Below are 21,186 nucleotides of genomic sequence, written 5' to 3'. Positions count from 1 at the left end.
TGGCACACAAATAGAACATTAGTCAGGCCTATTTTAGAGCATGCCAGAATAATATGGGACCCTTACACGGAAACAAACAAACGTAAACTTGTATTTTATCTTCATCTCGTGCTAAGGTTTTTTTTTTATAGTAAGTATCGAGGACATGACTGCCCTTTAGAATGTGGTGCGTCATCATCATCATAATTCTCTTGACCACTGCGCTGCACATTTCGCGCAGCTGATTCTACCTCAAGCGGTGCGAGGACAGAACGGGTACACGTACCTGGCGTGTCGGACGCTGGCAGCTGCCGCAGCTGAGCTTTGACCTGCGGGTAATAATGTAGCAAGATGGCCCCGCCGGCCGCCTACACGACGTCGTCTCACCTCTTTCTCCTTTTCTCGCCCGCAACAGTGGTGACCCAGAGAACGCACGCTTGGGCGAGCAATTGGTGCCATGTTCCCGCAACTCTGCCCACCAGTGCCGCCGTTTCAATCGACCTACCCCAAGGTATGGTTTACGCAGCTCGACGCCGTTCTTGCGGTGAATAGCGTGACAGACCAGCCGCTGATGCACACCATTCTTCTTGACGCCCTTCCTGTAGAACTGTGTCATCTCGCTGACATTTCAAGCTCCAGCCCGCAGCCGTACGATGACCTCTGCTCTGTGGTGCTGGCCTCCTACGGTCTTATCTACCGCCCGCTTCTGTTGACCCTTGACTTCCTGGTTTACCATGAGTTGCAGCAAGCGGCATCAACTGGCCATCATCTGTGTCTCGACCAGGACTTTGCTTCTCTGGCTATGTCTCCTATAACCTCTCGTCCGGCCACTAGTGACGAGAGTCTCGCGTTCGACTGCCTATCTGACAAGGTTCAGGACATTCGTGCGGCATGAGACCAGTCGACCACGAGGTGCGTTTTTTCATCGTCCTCGGCTGAAGATAACTGTAGGCATGCTCGCCACCCACTCGTCTTGGCCAACCTCCACGGCCCACAACACCTCTGACGCATTAGGCTTCATGACGGCAACCTTGCCGCACGCCCTGGAGCCTTCCACAGACAGACACTGTTTTCACCCGACCAGTCATCGACTGACCCGACCTTTTATAAAACTCGACGCTCTGTCCGATTTGTAAGCAGCGACCAGCCTCGCCCTCTCAGTCTTCTGCAGCGGAAGTTCAAGTCCCCTTTAACTATGTCTGAACTTCAGAGACGCTGCAACTATGACTAACACGCTGGAGAACGAGGTGCCTGGTATGCTTACGGCAGGGTACACCAGACATGACACGCCTGCCATGAAGGCGGCCAATGATTATGCAGACCTGCACGCCAACCCTCAGGCTAAGACTACCGCAGGTCATTCCACGAGCACCAGCATCTAGGCCCGTCCTCTGGCAGAGCCCACGCTGACTGGGATCCACAACCACCATCCCCTGCAGCCTCTGACGCCAGACGGCAGCCATCAAACGAGTGTCCACAACGCAGGCTCGCTGGTCACAACAGTGATGATGCCCATGCATCCTGTAGTCTACCACTCATGAGACTTCGTCGACGAAGTCAACGTGCTCCGCATAATAACATTGTGGCCCTTTTTGAGCCCCCCTGCTACGAATCCATATGCTGCAGTCGTGGCCCTCAAGACGGCACAAGTGCCTACTAGGTCTCCTGGACGCTATGGCCAACCACTTGCTGGGCACCCGACTACTCGCAGTGCAGGTGGCGCCGTTATTCGGACACGTTCCCGTGACCGCAAGCACGTGTATCCGTGCCAGCATGCTGAACGCGGCACAACCTTGAGGTCTGTGTTGTGTAGACACCGACGTCAGCACGAGCACCAATGACCCACTGCCAATGTTAGCAGTCAAGTCGGCACTCTTACGAGCACATTTCCCAGACGCGTCTGCTCGTGCTACCTGGCGCGCTCACAAATGCACCCACCAAGTCATCGTGGGACCTGCTTGTCATCGACCACAACGGCCCGTTGTTTGTTTCTTCGTCCGCTGCGCAACTGCAAGAGTCGCCCACCGGAGACTTCCCGATGGCCTATCCACCTTGACAACCTGGACTTCCCAAATGGAGACTTTAGGGATTATTCATGTATATAGTCTCTTTCCATCTCGTTCTTTTGCTTAAGCGTTTGAAGTCGTGCAAAGCACTAGGGGGGGGGGGGGGGAGCTCTGTATTGCGCCAATGTCAGCATCATTCTCTTGACCACCGTACCGCGCCTTTCGCGCAGCTGATTCTAGCTCGAGCGGCGCGAGGACAGAACGGGTACATGCGCCTGGCTTGTCGGATGCTGGCAGCCGCCGCTGCTGAGCTTTGACTCGAGGGTATTAAAGTCGTGAGATTCGACACGGCCCCGTCGGCCGCCTGCACGACGTTGTCTCAGGTTTTTCTCCTCCTCTCAGCTGCAACAAGAACTCAACAAAATTGCCAATGTGCACTCATTAGAGTCTAGGACCTCCCTTGAAAGACTAAAACTTCTTTCCCTTATCATTCACAATCTCATCACCATAAACAAGAATGACTACTTTATCATCCAAAGTGACATCTACATGAATCACAGGCACACATTCCTCCACCTTGTGCCTCTATCGATAGTTTTAAATTTAGTTTTTTCCCAAGAGTTATCAAAGAATGGAATGGACTGCACGATGCTGTAGTGTAGGCATCATCATTGGGTGAATTCATGGAAATATTTAACTGATTTATTTAAGTCATTGTTTTGTGTTGCCGTGACTTGTCGGCCTGCTTACTTTGCAGTCATTACATTATCTTTGAACTCATTACATTATCTTGCTATGAAACACTGTTTCATCTATTTTTTTTTTCTTGTGAAAGGCGCTTTTTTGTATTATGTATGCCGGTGTTAGTACACTTTATCTGCTTTAATAAGTTCGAATCTAATATTAAAGCTTGCACCTCCAATGTTTCACATGTAAAGTATGTCATTTCGTGGAACATAGCACCCTTGTTGCTTTCTTTTTGTTCTTTGCTCCTGTAATGAACCAGTGTGGGTTGACAGTATCACTAAATAAATAAAGAAATAAATATTGTTGCTTTAAATTTTGGTTGATTTAAAGCTCTTAGTAGTCACGGTTTCATTGAAACATAAGTCAGCACATTTGAGTACGTGGTGAAGTTATGCATTGATCAATTTGTTCCTCTTAAAAAAAAAAAGGAGATCTGCAGATTCCATGGATGAATGATAGCTTGCTGCTGATTTCATGTGGCATTCGTTGTCTGCGCCATTTGAAAAACACAGGTGATTCATATGTTCTCGGTCGCCTTAACACTGTTGTAATATATCTGCATAAAAAAGTGAAATGTGCTAGCAATTTTTATTGCGAAGTTCAACTTCCTGCTTTACTGACATCTAACCCTCACAAATTCTGGTCTTCTATCAACCGCACTTGAACAGATTCACTTTCTTTTGTTATAGATAGCATGGCTGCTTGAAATTTCAAGATTGTTAAAGCACTCAGTATTTAAGAACAAGGATTTGTGCTGTCTCGTGTTTCTTGAGTGCTGTGTTTCTAATGAATCCGTACAAACGAGCTCACCTCAATGATCTTAGTATCTATTTCAGTCACTGTTCACACACGACAGTAATGCTCTCCCTTTGCTCTAGCGCAGAGCTGTACATTGACGATCCGGTAAATAACACATATTGTATCCTTGATTCTTAAGTTAGATGCAAAGAAGTGCACTGACCCATATAATATTCCACATAGCTTTATGATGCAATACGCTCTCTGGTACTCGCGTTGTTTGACCCTCGTTTTTAACAAATCTTTGTTTTCAAATACAATTCCCGAGTCATGGAAGCTAGCCAAGGTCCTGCCTCTGCATAAGTAGTAAAACAGACAGCTCCTCTTCAATCATAGATCCATATCACTTCTAATTTTGGAAAGCTGCTCAAACACATCATTCATGAGCACACCACCAAGTTTCTTTAATCGAATTACCTTTTGTCCAGCACACAACATGGATTCAGCCCAATAACACAACTAGTGGAATTTTCGTATGATATTATGAATAATTTAGGCATCGGTAATTTAATCAATGCTTCATATTTATAGATTCTCCAAAAGCTTCTTACGCTAGGCCCGTGTGCTCAGATTAGGGTGCGCATTAAAGAACCCCAGGTGGCAGCAATTTCTGGAGCCCTCTCTATTGCGTCTCTCATAATCATACGGTGATCTTGGGTTGGAACGTTACACCTCATATATCATTATCACCATATCAAAGGCTTTTTACACTGATATTCACAGCAAGCTTGTAGGTAATTTTAAGTAATCTGCAATTGGTCGACTGGATAGCAGGCTTTCTAAACTTGCCCTCTATATTCTTTTCATTTAATTCCTAGCTGTCCTGAGCAGCAAAAGTTACATCTGGTGTCCCATAGAGCTCTGTTTCGAGTCCCCTGTTATATTTAATTTTTGTTGTAAATGACCTTCCCAGTAATATTAGATCCAAAGCTCGTCTCTACGCCGATGAATGTGTATTTTGCCAGGTAATTTGCTTTTCCTAATGATCACGCCAAACTTCAGGATTCTTCCTCGCATTTTTTGGATGGGCAGATGTGCACAAACTTTCTAAAAAATGCATTTTTTTTGTCATTCACGAGTAACCATTCTTTATCACATCATGCATATTTCTTCAACATCGCAGTTCGATCGAGCACAGACACGCTACAGTCGAACCTTGCTAAAACGAACCTAAAGGGACGCGCGAAAAATTTTGTTGAAGCGGAAATTTGGTTATGGCGAAATCTGCCCCAGAACACTGTTGTATTTGACTAGAAACGTGACAAACATAATTTATTTGCCAAAAAAATCTGACAGCTTCGTCTGCCGTCTTCCTTTCGACATTAGTGCCGTGGCGCGATGTTCGCAGTCGGTGATCTGCTGCATCGCGAGGCCATCATCATGGATGCCAAAGAAATTGCGAATCACATCAAATGCATCCATTACACTCAACGCAAGAGGCGGCGCCGAAACGTCTTGAGCGACACACTCGTCGTCTGACGACGCGTTGTCATGGCAAACTTCATCAATAATTGCCTCATCAGTGAGCCTCTCGCGAGCAATGACCTCTGCATCACTGGCGAAGGACTGATCGATGCTGACATTCTCTGGTATATTTTGGGTGTCCCAAAGGGCTGCCCAGGTCGCAGTTGCTTCTCTCGAAGGTGGCTCCATTCTGCCACGATCATCGTCTTCGTCGAGTTGAACTGGCGAGTTGGCCATTACTTCAGTGTCAGGCTTAAAGCCAGCGTGAGTAAAACAGTTTTCTATGATGCTTCGCCAAGTCACCGTCCACGACGCGGCAACCATTTGTAGGGTCACGAATACATCCACTTTTGTCTGGCGCCCTGTGTCAATATTCAGCAACCGTCGCTGAATGAGCCACTGCCGATAAGCGCTTTTAACGCTGCGAATTATGCCTTAATGTAACGGCTGAATCAAAGCAATCCAGTTGGCTGGGAAAAATCGCACGTCCACATTGCTCAGCTCAACGTCCTCAACGTTATGAGCTGAGAACTTATCAATTAGCAAGCACACCTTGCTGTTTTGGGCCTTCATGTCATGGTCAAACACCTTTATCCAATCACAGAAGATGGCCCATGTCATCCACGATTTTCTGTTCGCCACGTTCTTTACTGGCAAGATTCTGCTGCCTTTGAAGCTTTGAGGCTTCAAGCTCTTGCCGATGACAAGTGGGTAGTGTTTATCTGAACCATCCATGTTAGTACAGAGAACCAGAGTCACGTTTCTTGCTGTGTTTCCCTCCGCTGCTTGCTTGGTCCTTTATATGCAGAGTCTTTTTCAAAAGCAGTTAATAAAAAAAGTCCTGTCTCGTCCGTATTATAAATGTTGCACGAAGCGTAGTCTTTTAGTATGCCCGGCAAAGTAGACAACGCCCAAGTCGCTGCATCATTGGCGTCTGAAGCTGCAGACTCGCCACACAAAGCTTTTCCCGCGATGTCATGCCGGGCCTTGAAACGTGTCAGCCAACCTGTGCTTGCAACAAAGTTCTCAATGCCTATAATGCAATCAAAATTCAGTGTTTTTTGTTGTAACACACTTCTACTGATAGGCATCTTTTTGGCGCGCATGTCAAGGAACCAAGTGTACAATGTCTTTTCGTGACCCTCGTGTGCCGGCGACATCAACTTCTTGTGCTTTGTGGACGTCCCTGCTGATATAGCACTGGCGACCGCGTCCTTTGCCTTCAAAATTGTGGACAGCGTGCTGTTTGAGATGCCGAATTCCGCAGCAATGTCTCCTTTATTTCTGCCGGTTGAAGCATCGCTGATGATTCGTGCCTTTACCTCAAGAGTAAGACACTTGCGCTTTACTGCCATGATGGCACCGAGTTCTACATACGCGAGTACACACAAGTACAAATGAAACGCAATGATCACCTCGGCGGCTTTGGCAGCTTCGGTCACAGATGATCACGTGATCTGGCATGGATACGTCTTGGCTGTGGCTCCGGCTCAGCAAAGCGCGACAGCCTCACGTTGCAAGACAGCCAGCCGCATCGTCATGACCACCAATAAATGGCGCTCTCCATAACTTTGTTTACAGGCGGTGCGGCGTGCCATGGCCGCACATTTTCGGTGAAACAAAGCGTCGTCAACGTACGAAAAGTTGCACAGTTGGCGATGCGCTCAGTTATAAATATCAAACCAATTTTCGATCCAAGCACCGCTGAGCGAAAGTTTCGTTGAAGCAAACACAAGCCCCAAAAAATGTTTCGTTGTAGCGAGAACGCTGATGCATTGTTTTTTATGGCAAGCTGACGGAGAATAAGAAATACTTCGCTGAAGCGGGAATTTCGTTGAAGCGGCGTTCCTTTTAGCGGGGTTCGACTGTAGTACCTTGGCATTATGTTCACACACAACATGCAATGGTGGCATCACATAGACTACATTACATCTAAAGCATTGAAAAGAATTGAATTACTTAATATGCCAGCTACATCCCCAAAATGCACCAAATTGCTAATGTACAAAATATTGATTTGTCCTATATTAGAGTACATTTAGTGCATGTGGAATATGTACAAGGTGTGTGATGCAGGTAAACTTGAATCTGTCCAAAGGAAGACTGTTTGTTTTATTTTTCATCACTATGACTAGGATATTTCTTTTTCATCTGCAATCAAATCTTTGAAACTATCATTATTGTGCACTAGGCGTGACATCAACTCTTTCTTGAAACTATTGCTCTCTTTTGCTAACACGTCATGTCGGCTGTCTAATGACAATTACGCGCTGTATACTAGTGCTCTGCCAATGAGACGGGGTCACAATTTTGACATAAAGCCATTTTCTGCAAGTACTAACATGTTCAAATATAGTTTTTCAAGGACTGTTGTTTACTGGAACTATCCACTTATTTCTATTTGTAAAATGAATAAACCAGATTTTCTAGAGTCATTTGAGTAAGGCTACTATTTTTTCTCTCATTCTGCTTAGGAGGTGACAATATTTGTTTTATAAAAAACATGTTGTGATATTATTGTTAGTCCTTGCTATTTATGTACACCACTCCTGCAAAAGCTTTGCTTCGGGCTGCAGTATCGGAAAAACAAAGATAAAAAAGCCTGCACCAGTATCTATCAGTGCTGTTACTGGGCGTTCGTCTCTGCAGACCTATAGGTTGGCGCTTACGATTTCTAATGGTGTCGCTCACGTCGTATCGTTTGTCGTACCGTAGCAAAGAAGACTAATTTTCTTCTCCAGTTCGGCTCGCTTTCAAGGATAGCTGTTGCTTCGAAATTTATCCAGTGATACAACGTCTCAGCATGTTCGGCGACTGCGCTGCGCTCTTTGTAGAACTTCCGCACATCGTTGGCGTGTTGCTTCAGTCGTTCCGGTAGGTTTTTCGTCTCGCCGATTTACGAAGAGGGGCACTCGGCGCACGGAATTCCGTAAACAACACCAGGGGTCCTGTGCATTGCAGGCCGGTCTTTCGGGCAGGGGAGGAGGCGGCCCAGCGTACACGAAGGCACATGCACGATGCAAAACCATTTCTTTGTTGGAAAAAAAAAAGTAATAAACGTGTGCAGACTAGTACTGCAAAAGAAGAAGAAGAAGAAGAAGTTAAAAACGAGAAACGGCGTTCGGTCTGGTCTTTCACCGATCGGTAGTTTTCTTTTACATCGTGGTGCCGAAACCCCTCGTGCGGACTTGTCTCCTTCATCGTACGACTCGAGGGGACCTTCTACTCGACCGCGTCGTTTTGTGTGCGGCGAGGACTGCAACGAATCGTTCCTGATCGGCGTAGACCGGACCAGACTCCAACACTGGATCCGATGGATCACCTCAAGACCAAGCGCTCCGCTCGACGAGCCCAGAACACCAAGCTCCTGCAAGGAGCGAGGTCACTGCTAAGTGACCCTACCACGGACAAGTCCAAGCTCACAGGTATTTATGACCGTTTGTCAGCGAGTAACAACGAGCTCTTGAAAATCAATGATGCGCTCGAGGAGTATGTAGCGGACGAGGAGCTCGAAGCTGAGTATGTCGCGGCAGCAGAGTATAACGACAAAGCTATAAGCATGCTCGCTGAGATTCGCTGCAACATAGACGGTTTGCGACATGGAGACAGTACAGCAGCGGCTGCTCCTTAGAAAGCAAACACATCACCTTCTGACGTGCCGACCACAATTGGCCCAAGGCTGCCGAACCTTGGCATGCCAACATTTAGAGGTCATATACATGAATGGTCGGCTTTCTGGGAGCAGTTTGAGCAAACTGTCCACCTGAACAATGCTTTGTCAACAACGGTGAAGTTTTTCTATCTACGTCATTATCTTGCGAGTGAAGCGGCAGCTGCGATATGTGGTTTTCGGACTTCCGAAGCCTGTTATGCAGACGCCATCGAGTTATTGAAGGAACGCTTCAGAGATCGAAAACGGATTGAGCAACACCACCTATCAGCACTGCGCAATCTACCTCACATCAAGTCGGGAAGCGACGTCCGCAGCCTTAGGCGACTTAACGATGCTGTGCAGCTAAATATTCGTCGTCTAACTGCACTAAATGTTGATACGCTTAGCTTCTCCGCTATGCTGATTGACATTTTACGGGAAGCCCTACCATACGACATCATTTTGGCCTACACACGTGCAAAGCGCAGTCAGGCACTAAGAGAAAACGGGTCTGCTGCCAATGTCTTTGAGCCAAGCGTGGCAGCTGCTGCACCTGATGCGCAGTTAAAGGAGCTGCTCACCTATACACGTATAGAGCTAGAAAGTCGGGAGCAGTGCAAGCCCTTTAATGACCGACTGCTGGATGACAGTGCACAGAGGACTCGAAGCGGCAACACCAGCACTGCTTCTGTACTACACAGTACATCGAGCAGCTGGGTGGAGTGTTTTTTCTGCAAATCGAAGAAACATGGCACCCGCGCTTGTGACGAGAACCTTGCCATTGATTTGAAGAAAGGAATGTTTACGGAAGACAACCGCTGCTATCTATGCACGTCCCGAGAACATCAGGCACGTTCGTGCCGTGTCAAACTCACGTGCTCGAGTTGCCACGAGAGGCACGCATCAAGTATGTGCGACCCGCACTATACATCGAACCAAACAGCGACATCTTCTCATCCAGTTGACTCTTCTGGCAGCACTGTAGGAATGGTGTCGTCACAATCAGTTATCCTGTGTGACAAGGATTCACTGAGTGGGGGCACAACAAATCACAGTGAACTATATCTACAAACGTTTCGCGCCTTTGTCATCAAAAACGGCAAAACAAGGTATGTCCGAGGGATTCTCGACGGAGGGAGCCAGCAATTCTTCTTCACGGAAGATCTCGTCAAGACATTACACCTACAGGTGCTGGGAAAAACACAAATTGTGCTGAATACGTTTGGCTGTTCATCACTAAGTACTGTGGAAAGACGGCAAGTGGTAGAAGTTCCTCTGCGTAGCCAACACGGTTCTGACACCTGTGCGTTGCGCGTAATCGTTGTTCCAGTTATCTGCCATGATATTGCTTCCCCGAAAGCTGACAGCCATTTCGTTCAGAACCTGCGTCTTGAAGGCAAGATCATTGTGGACGAAAAGAAGTTTGATGCGGAAACGGAAAATAGCCTCAGCTTGTTGATCGGCGCTGACCACCTCTGGCAAATCATGTCGGGACGTATCGTCAAAAGTGCAGAAGTTCCAGGACTGGTAGCAATCGATACAGCTTTTGGATGGACGCTACAAGGACCCAGTCACCAAAAAGCCTTTCTTGACTGCAGCTCTAGCCTAATGGTCTGCATTCTGAAAGTGCAAGCAATCGTTGATGACGAATCAACCTCGCAGATCTTGCAATCTTTTTGGCAACCAGAAGCAATGGGCATCGCAGATTCAATGGAACCTTTCTGCCACGAGTACGTTGCAAGATTCCATGAAACCATTAGCAAGAAAAGTGACAGATACACTGTGGCGTTGCCTTGGAAGGAAGATAAGAAAGTGCTTCTAGGAAACAACCGGGAAATCGCGCAATTGCGTCTACAAAAATTAACACGGAGGCTATCAACGATGGAAGGAATGCTGCAGCGATATGACATAGTAATCCGGCAATATCTGGAGTTGGGTCACGCGGAAGTGGTGCCTAAGGATACTCCTCGGGATCAAGATCACACCATATATTATATGCCACATTGGGAAGTAATAGAAGAGGAATCGTTAACTACCAAACTGCGTGTAGTGTTCGACGCATTGTCACACACCCAAGGTGTACCATTCCTTAACAACTGCTTGGATAAAGGAGTGAACCTCAATCCAGAATTGCTGCAAGTCTTTCTTCGCTTTCAATGGTACCCTGTCGCCATCAATTCCGACATCAAAAAGACATTCTTACAAATTAGGATACAGGAGACTGACCGAGATGCATTCCGGTTTTTCTGGTTTGACTCTATTTCCGTAAGCCAACATCGTAAGCTCGTCAAATGGCGCATGACACGGGTATTGTTTGGATCAATGCCAAGCCCTTTCTTGCTCATGGCAACTATTAACTGCCATTCAGATAACGCATGTTATCTAATAAAGAGCTCACTTCTGCATTAGCTAATAAAGATAAAGAGCTCGCTTCTACGTTAAAGAAGGCATTTTATGTCGACGATTTATTGGTGGGTGCGGAGACATTCTATGAAGGTCGGCGCATCTATGAGCAGTCGAAAGCAATTATGAAAGATGCTGGCATGAAGCTCAGAAAGTGGAAGACCAATGACCATCAGCTGCAGAACATTTTTGACAACCAGGAGGAGCAAGTAGAAGGAGCATCCGGAGAAGCAGCTGCGGTCTTGGGAATGAAATGGGATATAGAAAATGATTACTTCAAATTTTCTACCAAGTCGGTGGCCCAGTATTTAGTGGCTGGCCAGCTCGACACGAAACGTACCCTACTGAAGGTTGCTTCTCGAATTTATGACCCACTTGGCATTCTATTGCCATTCACCATCACTGCGAAGCTTTTGTTTCAATGCCTTTGGGTTTTAGGCCATTCCTGGGATAAAGAATTGCCCGCCGAGATCAAGACGCAGTGGGCAGCCTGGTGTGCAAATGTAATACAGCTCGGCCACATAAAAATTCCGCGTTGCGTGAGAGACGGACTGCATGGAGCACTTTAAGAGGCTGAACTGCATATATTCGTCGACGCCAGCCCGAAAGCTTATGGAGCATGTGCCTATTTGTGAGCATTTGATGAAGGTGAAAACTCAGCTATCTCTCTGAGAGTAGCGAATTCAAGGGTGGCACCTATTAAGACATTAACGCTTTCAAAGCTCGAGCTTATGGCCACGGTAGTGGGAGCCAGATTGCTAAAATACGTTTGCTCCTCGTGGGATTTCAAGCATTTCCATTACGTCATGTGGACTGACTCCATGATCAAACTGAGGTGGATCCGCGAAAACCATAGCAAGTGGAGTCAGTTTGTAAAGCACAGAGTGACTGAAATAACGCAAGTTACGAAAACAGCGTTATGGCACTACTGGCCTTGCGAAGACAACCTGGTGGATGTACTGACTAGAGGTAGACCGATAAGGACTCTACATGCATGTCGCTATTGGTGGTATGGACCTGAATGGTTGTCCCAGCAAAAATCAGGCTGGCCTCCAGAACCTAACCAGTACGAACCGATAAACGAAGAGACAGAGATTGAGATGCAATATGTATTTCTACAAATGTTGTCCAGAAACTTACACCCGGTGATCGATATAAAGAAGCATAAAGACCTGCAGAAGCTCCTGCGCGTCACCGCCTGGGTCTTTCGCTTTGTGAATCAATGCCAAGGACTTCAAACTTTGCTCAGCGAAACAATTTTGGCACGGGAGCTAAGAAAGTCTGAAATGTTTTGGGTCCGATATGTTCAGCTGGAAGTGTTCGCGAAGGACGTCGAACAACTGCAGCTTGCACACACTCTCCCCAAACAGTCTATCCTTGTTGAGTGAAAGCTCAAGACGGGAAGTTTTTCAGAAGACCAGTACAGAAATTGTACTGACTGGAATTGAGCGACGCTACTGGGGGGCGGGAGTATATTGGAAAAGAAAAGGAATAAACGTGTGCAGGCTAGTACTGCAAAAGAAGAAGAAGAAGTTAAAAACGAGAAATGGCGTTCAGTCTGGTCTTTCACCAATCGGTAGTTTTCCTTTACACCTTCTTGACGATCCGCACCAACACCTCGCAGGTTCCCTGAGCGTATGGAACCGGTACGCGTTTCGGGGGGCTGCCAATAAAGGTTGATAGGGGTTTTTGTATCCTCTGTTGCTCTGCGCGGCGGGTGGTGGCTTGAATGAAGCTTTTTGGGTATCCGTTTTTTTCTGAGGTCCGCAATTACGCTGGCCTCTTTTTTCTTTCGCTCTTTCTCATTGGAGAAAAAATTCCTAGCTCTCTCGAGTAGCGTGGTCACAACCGAGGCCTTGTGACAGGCGGGGGGAGAAGAATCAAATTAAAGGTAGCGTCTAGTGTGCCTTGGCTTCTTATGAACGGAGAACTTCAGGCCGTTGCGCTTTCTTGCCATCTGGACGTCGAGAAAGAGCAGGCAGTGGTCGCTTTCGCACTCTGTCGTGAATTGTATGGCTGGTGCACGAAATTTAGGTGCGGTCTTAAGTTTTCAATTTCAGAGGTCTTCATGACGCAAAAGCAATCGTCCATATAACGCAGAAAAAGCTTGGGTCGCGGCGAGAAGGAGCTGAGTGCTTTCTCTTCTATGTACTCCATGGTCAGGTTTGCCATCGTGATGGAGATCGAAGCTCCCATCGCGGTTCCACTGTTCTGCCTGAAAATGGTTCCTCTGTAGGAGAAGTACGCACTGGACAGGCAGAACTCCAGTAGACGGCAGAGCTCGGCAACTGCCAAAAGAGTCCTTTCACTCAGGCTGGCGTCCTCCTGAAGCGCAGAACGGGCAGCGGAAACAGCTAAGGGAACTGGCACGTTGGTGAACAATGAATCGACGTAACATGAGACCATGCTCTAGTTATCGTCGATGCTCACATCTGACGCTAGCTGCACGAAGTGGCCGGAGTCACGGACATGAGTTGTTGTTTTCCGGGTTAGTGGGGCGAAGATTCTGTGTAGAAAATTTGAAAGGGCTTCGCATGGGGAGGATACCAAAAATTCACAAGCCTGACATCCCCCTCCGACCGATTGTAGACTTCACTTCCTCCCTATGCCGAGCCCTCTCAAATTTTCTACACCGTCATTAAGACTTCAGACAACACTTATATTCGATGCACCCAGCCATACAATTCACGACTGATTGTGAAAGCGACCACTGCCTGCCCTTTCTCGAGGTCCAGGTGGCAATAAAGCACAACAGCCTGGAGTTCTCCGTTCATAGGAAGCCTAGGCACACTGGCCGCTACCTTCAATTTGACTCTTCCAACCCCGCCTGCCACAAGGCCTTGGTTGTGACCACGCTACTCGAGAGAGCTAGGAACTTATGCTCCAATGACACAGAGCAAAGGAAAGAAAAGGCCTGCGTAATTGCGGACCTCGGAAAAAATGAATACCCAAAAAACTTCATTTGAGCCGCAATCCGCCGGGCAGAGCAACAGAGGATATGAAAACCCTAATTAACCTTAATTGGCAGCCCCCCGAAACGTGTACCAGATCCATACGTTCAGGTAACCAGCGACATGTTGGCGTGGACCTTCAAGAAAGAAGGGGTTCGCATCCCGCACATGCCTTCGTGTACGCTGGGCTGCCTCCTCCCCTGCCCGAAAGACCGGCCAACAATGGACAGGACCCCCGGTGTCGTTTACGGAATTCCGTGCGCCAAGTGCCCCTTTTCGTATATCGGCGAGACGAAAAACCTACTGGAACGACTGAAGCAACACGCCAACGATGTGCGGAAGTTCTACAAAGAGCGCAGCGCAGTCGCCGAACATGCTGAGAGGTTGGATCACCGGATAAATTTCGAAGCAACAGCTATCCTTGAAAGGGAGCCGAACTGGAGGAGAAGGTTATTACTCGAGTCGTGGCACATACAGAGGAGAGCCCATAACATCAACCGCTCTCTCGGAATCCGTCCCCCAGTGTATACACACGGACTGCGCTCCACGGCAAAACGAGAGAGAGGGCGTCATTATCCACCCCGCGAGTGCTTTGAAGACGCTGCTGCTACGTAGTCTTTGCAGTCACCGCTGAGGAAGGAACCAAGTCTGTTTTGAAACGTCAGGTTTCTTCAAAACTTTTGGTTGGTTCCTGGAATCGTCTCCCAGGAATATTGAGAATCAGGAGTTGAAGTCTAGCACATTCACCAGTGTCACAACACAGAAAAAACAGGACCACGGTGTGACAGTGGAAAGCAAGGTCTTTGCTTGCTTGGTTTTTTGCTTGAGCCAATGTTTTTGCTGTTACTGTTAAACCTGGATATAACGAAATTGACGAATTCTGCAAAAAATTTGTTATAAAGAAGATTTCATTATATGCAAGTTCGGTACGAAAATTCTAAATGTAAACGCACATTTTAAACAAAAAGGGAAGTCAAGGCAGAGTAACCTAAAGCACTTATTTGGCGGTAAAAACTGCGTTAATATTGCGATAGCAATTGTATACTCTCTTTCCGTGGGTTCTTGCGGTCACCGCCATGTTCTGTAACAAGCCCGAATCGATAACATGCCACCGCGCATCGTAACTTTTTAGAGCGGGTAAAGGTGTATGAGTGCTTCTGAAGCAGCAATCAAATAAGCCGGCCCATCCCTATCGCCTGGAAAGCAAACGCGATAACATCCATCCGTGAGTTAGAATTGCCGTCGAATGCCATACAGAAAGGAAACCACTCGTCTTGAACTATCATGAAAAAAGGCGGGGTTTGAGGAAAGAAGGGGGTCGCTTGAATAGCAATGATGAACTTTGATTTCAAGGGCGTGGTCGAAATCGCTGGCCAATGTGCTATCTCGGTAAGCATCAGTGCACTTTCAACGCAAAGAGACTGTGAAGCAAGCACTTCTCCCTGAAGCGGCCGCATTTAGCGTTTCGTAGGAGTTCCGTGATATCGTATCCTTAAGAGTTCGCTGCCAGCCTTACTTCGTATAACATTATAATTTGTTGGTATCACATTCATTGCATTCCATTCAATGTGCCACCGTGTTGTTGCCAGAATTAATCAGCTAATCATGAAGGCTGCAGTCTCGCGGTGCAGAAGCGCGTGATGAGTTGACCTCTGAAAATTTTTTATTGTAACTGTGATCTCAGAGAGTTTCCATCAGCACTTAATCGGAAATCCCCCTGGTTGTGACGACACAGTTGTTAACTCTACGCATAAAAATAAACAAGGCTTAACGTCGTTGGGGCCCACGCCAGGCGCGTGCATTATTTTGTACGCGCCTAGTGTCGCCCTCGACAACGTCCAGCCCAGCCCCACATATGTGAAGCTAACTAAATATAGCGTGGCACTGGCAATGCAAAAGTAGTTTTCTTTTTTAGGGGCAAAGCTCCTTAAGGCGTGGATCTGACCATCCTCTGTTGTTATTGTACGTAGCCACCGAGATGCGAGATGGGAGATTGTAGTGTTCACTAGATGGACACACGGACGGTCTGTGCACAGACTGACTAGCAGATGGACGGACGGATGGATGGACGCGCAGAGCGGGTATGTGCTACAGGGGATTCGAGATCCGAGATGGCGGTTCTTGGAGTGTTCACTAGATGGACCAACGGTCGGACGGATGGACAGACAGACCGACTAAAAGATGGACAGACGCATAAATGGATGCACGAATGATCGCGCGGACAGATGAAAGCAAGGACGAACGGAAGCACGGACAGGCTGATGGACGCTTCGCCTCACTCATCATCATTCACTCCGAGGATATGCTGCGACTTTTTTTGTTTGGAGAGGGGTGGAGGGCATATGCACCCGCAAACGACAGAAACGCCGGCTCGACGGACGCAGGCCTGCCTGTGTGCAATTACGAGAGCTCGCTCTCACCTGGGAGCCACCGAGCCACGAGCTTGCCGCCACCGCTTCGCACTTTGTCAGTGGTGGGGCAACCGCAAAAGGTGCATGCTCGTGCTAAAATGACAAAATTCAGGGCAGAAATTTTTAGATTGTTCGTGGCGAAAATTCGTTATATCAAGGTTGTCTCCCACTGTGACTTTGTTACATAGAGGCTGCATATGCATGTGCCTTTATGGAGTAACAACGTGGAGTATAAAAACTTTGTTACATCGAGGAATTCGTTATATAGAAGTTCGTTATAAGCAGGTTTACCTGTATATGCTACGAGGCGATTAAACTGGCAGTTAACATGATGAGGAAAAAAGAATTTAAAAGCTTGATGAAGGAAAAGGATTATTGAGTCATTTAGGGGATATAAAATTAGACAATTATAAGGTTACGTAAGAATAAAGTTGCTACAGGACTTTAGTTCAAATAATATCTAAATGAGAATTCCAAATAAGTAGGATTTCATTAGGAATAACCATACCTTCTTGTCTCGCTAAGGAATTCGCAAACTGCTATGCAAGTTCCTGTTGCTGTGGCTCGGAAAAGAAGCCTCAAGAGAAAGGATATTTTCAGAACTAAGGGTAATACTAAATTTCTTAAATAAATTTTCTAAATGCTTTTTTCTATGACTTGTGAAACATTGATAATTTTTATTTACTTGCCAACGTTTCAAAGGATCAAAAGAGCATACTCCGCAGCGTCGTCTTTCTTTGAGGAACGGTGGTTGCTGCTCAGGCTCGTCACTTCGTTGTCCTCGGCCATCCTGTGGTATTCTAGTCCTGGGAATATGCCAGACAGCGTTTAATTATCTTCTTGGTTAAAACATAAAGATAAGTAAGCTCAATCCACAAATTCACGGTGTGTTAGCGTCTAATGCAGTCCACCACTATGAATCAGTGGCTACGGCACTCGGCTGTTGACCCGTAGGCATTTTCGGGGTGGGGTGGCGGGCAATAAGGTGGCGTTCTGTATACTGTTTTGTGCCTCTGTGATGTTTCTCATAACGATATCATAGTTTTGAAGCATAAAACTTCCCAGAAATTATTGTTATTATTAGTATATGTAATTTCTTCGAAGATGTATCGGCTGGTTTTCAATGAAAGTTAAAGTTCTTTATGCTAATGTAAGTACTGCTTGAAATGCTAAATAAAATAGTCTCTTTGGCTGAGTAGTGGCATTGGACTTTCTGCTAGAATTGCTAGGGCATTAAAGCTGTGTCTAAAATCACATGCATGTCTCTATATGGAAACCTTCGACTGTCTTTGGCATTAATGAATGTTTCACGATGCAAAAATAAGTGAGCATAGTAATGTTGAACCAACTGTGTGAATTTTTTTAGCATGGATGGTTATGGCTGTGGGAGTAGCTGGCATGTGTTCCTAGGTTGTAGGCGAGTATAGACATGAAGCCCACTGCTTCAATGAACTACGCTTCCCAGCATGTCCACAAAGTTCACTATTTTGTTTCTCTCAACTCACAGTTAGTTTGCACCTAAAGGGGCCCTGCAACACTTTTTGAGCATGGTCAGAAAACGCTGCCGATCGGTAGCAGAGGCTGCCGACAACACGCGAGCCAAATATAATAGTGCCGCATGCTGCCTGGAATTCACAATTAATTATCAAAGTCAGGTAAAAATTGCTTTCTCTTCTCTCGATAAATCATGGAATAAGCCCAAAAATCACTCATAGTAAGCCCATCTATCAGCCATTGGCTGATTTGAACATGGTGTGCTCAGTCGTTACTGAGATCACCGCGGGAGATTGCTACTTATCCACACGTGTGCTCGCGATCACACTGAAAAACTCGTGCATTCGAAGAAAAAAAAAAGGAAAGAGTGCTCAAAGTCGGGAGACGCGCGCGACATTGTTTGTTTACCCCTCCCATACCTCCCTGCTTAGCTTCCAGCGCTTTCTTCGGGACGAGATAAAAAGAGAATGCGATTGCAGCATATGACAAATCTTTGTAACTCCACTCGTACTGAACAGATTCTTAAAATTTTTGCGGCATTGACTTTTTGAGGCAGTACGCCTGTCCAGTGAATTAATTTCATGGTTGCTCAAAAAGTGTTTCAGGGACCTTTAAGTGACGCCACCTGGGCCCCCAATCGCAGGTCATAGGAAAAGGCCTACGCTACATGAGATTAGAAAGTGACCAGCTTTGGAAATTAGAAAGTGACCATGATTTTGATTTCAGTGCATCGCTTCTTGCTCTGTGTTGTGCTGTTGGAAGGTGTACTTTCTATAATTTTAGGAAGCGTGTGCATAACGTGGAGCATTGTGTTCGCAGGCACCGAAGGAGGAGGACCACTCGGTGTTGCAGCAGCCTATCACCTTGGGTGTGCAGGGTGTGCGCCAGATCGTTCAGTGCATGACCAATGGCAGCCGGGAAGTCAAGGACGTGCTGCTCAACGAGTGCAGCGTGCTGTTCGAGTGCAAGGTGTGCCGCAGCCTGTTTCGCAGCTTGGCCAACCTGCTGGCCCACAAGCGAGTCTACTGCACGCGGCACCTGTGCGAGGCAATGCCCCTGTGCGCGCTGTCAGCCCCAGCGGAGGAGCCGACCACTGGTGGTGAGCTGCAGCTGACCACCATCACGGGCAACACTAATGCCATGTACCAGCGGGTGGCTCGCGAGCAGCCGCAGCAGCAGCAGCCGCAGCAGCAAGAGCAGCAGGATAAAGGACCTTCATCAAGTGTAGCCACCTCGTCTCGGACGAGCTACCTGTCGGCGCGCAGCGACTGTGACTTGACCCGGCTGGCGTGTCTCAATTGTGACACCACGTACACGTCCGTCAAGACGCTCTACCTGCACATGGTGTCTCTGCACTCGACCACGCGCCGCTACTACCCGTGCCCACTGTGCCGCGCCAGTTTTGTGCAAATGTGGGGCGTCACACGCCACCTGGTAAGTGTGCATGGCCAGACCAAGGAACAAATTGTGCAGCTGCGCGACAGCATCCGCGGTGGTGTCCAGTTGCGCAAGAGCAGACTGCAACACATGGTCGACTGCTTGCTGAGAAACAATGGCACTGCCGGGCTCTGCAGCCGCTGCGGCCGGCCGTCCACTGGCTGCCCCTGCTCTCCCCGGACGTCGGCGGTAACGGCAGCAAAAAAAGCCCGCCGCAAAGGCGTGCCGCGGCGCAGGCCGCCCTCAACTCCAGACAGGACTTCTGAGAGAACAGTGCAGCCGCCGCGCAACAGTGCTTGCAGCAAGCGCGTCTCGCCAGCCATGGAGCGCAAGATTCTGGCCATCATTGACTATGACCGGCTGGCGTGCCTGCGCTGTGATCGGCTCTTCTCCAGCTTCTCGATCCTGCGACGGCACGCAGCTGTGCATTTGGGCTACAGTCGGTACCAGTGCACTCGCTGCAGCTACCAGTCTTATAATCGCGCGGACTGCCGCAGCCACGTGCAGCGCGTGCACGCAGACGCAGCGCACGATGCGGAACGCATGATTGTGCACGTGCCGGGTGAAGAGGAGAGTGGCCACCCGATGGCTACGCGCTTCCCGCGCCTCGACTCACTGTCGACGCTCGTCACACGCTCGGGTGCCTACCCCAAGAGGCCGCCGCCTCTGGGGCCTCAGAAGTAGCTCGTTATTTGATTATACAGTGCCCGATAAAATCTTATGTGGCAAAGGCCGAGTGTGGGTGGAGCGGATGCGCCTCAAAGTCCCGGCGATCGCAGTCGTGCGCAGTGCTGCGAAGCCGCGTTGCACTTGGCTCGACTACATGCACAAGCAGGCACGGTGCTGCGTCAGACAGCCCTGAAAGTGGTGGGCCCCATCATGCGCAAAATAAAAATATCGTTTGGTGGGGGTCAAGCTGCCCTTGGTTTTATGCTCAGTGTTGTATAGTTATTGCACAGCATATATAGTTGAGAGCATCACACACCTTCCGTTTTGGCCCTGGGCTCGTTTCGTTGTCGTTTACTGCTTTGGTAACAGTCATTGTGCGTTAATATTTAATTTGCTGCCCTTGGATTTCATTGCAAAAAAGTCGAGACAAACCAGTGACCCGGCCCTATGAGAACAATCGAGTGAGTAAATGGTAAGTTGTGGTTTTTGAGGACATCACTTTAGGGAAGGAACTGAAATGTGGATTTATTGATAGCAAACCAAGTAACTTCGGCTATGACCTTTTTGTGAACAATGTTTCCAAAAGAACACAGCAACATCGGCTTCGACGTTGATCAGTGGCAAGTATTTGCAGACGAGTGTGAGCAAAACGCCGTGGAAAATCTTGTAGAAAAGTAACAGCTGCTTTCATTGCTCATTGAAAGTAGCTTTCAGGAGCATGTATGAAGAAATGTGAGTATTGCTTAACTGGTGTTAGGTATGAAGATAGGCTGGATTTTTAGGCACTAAAAATCGCATTTTAGGCGCCAAAAATAGGCAGACAAAACCCAGTTTTTGGCCTCCAAAGTCTTAAATATAGACACGATAAACTTTTACAAAAATTCACATTTTTGAAAAGACGTCAACGACCTGTGTCTACATAGCAAAGCCGATTGTCAATGCTGGCATAGCAATGCTAATTAAGTTGTCCTTTTTACCGCATGGTTTGAAGAATACGGTCTCTTCTTTTATTGCCCAACATGGTAAGGCAAGTCTCCACCATGGAAGAAAGACCATGCTCCTGGGTCTCTTTCTTTTCGGCGTGGCTAAGAAGGGCAGCACAAGAGCAAATAGCCAGACCACTAGAAAACCAGAAGGGTCTTTTAGCCTCGTATTGGCCAGGTGTAACTACGCAA

General features: G+C 47.5%; 1 protein-coding gene across 6 annotated transcripts in view; it reads left to right on the top strand.

Annotated features, from left to right (window-relative positions):
- Positions 1 to 20,273, top strand: part of LOC119169109 (zinc finger protein 800) — a 93,595-nt gene extending 73,322 nt beyond the window's left edge. For 2 of the 6 annotated variants that reach the window (XM_075886411.1, XM_075886412.1), the window contains exons 4-7: positions 221 to 314; positions 395 to 490; positions 585 to 2,076; positions 18,725 to 20,273. In XM_075886411.1, the coding sequence (XP_075742526.1) occupies positions 1,831 to 2,076; positions 18,725 to 20,026 (1,548 nt within the window). In that variant the 5' untranslated portion in view covers positions 221 to 314; positions 395 to 490; positions 585 to 1,830 and the 3' untranslated portion in view covers positions 20,027 to 20,273. The remainder of the gene's footprint in view (positions 1 to 220; positions 315 to 394; positions 491 to 584; positions 2,077 to 18,724) is intronic. The other 4 variants (XM_075886413.1, XM_037420213.2, XM_037420212.2 and 1 more) reach the window with 3 other exon arrangements.
- Positions 20,274 to 21,186: the final 913 nt, after the last annotated feature.

Source organism: Rhipicephalus microplus, chromosome 2, assembly GCF_043290135.1.
Source record: "Rhipicephalus microplus isolate Deutch F79 chromosome 2, USDA_Rmic, whole genome shotgun sequence".
Taxonomy (NCBI): Eukaryota; Metazoa; Arthropoda; class Arachnida; order Ixodida; family Ixodidae; genus Rhipicephalus; species Rhipicephalus microplus.
This window is presented reverse-complemented; position numbering and strand designations above follow the sequence as displayed.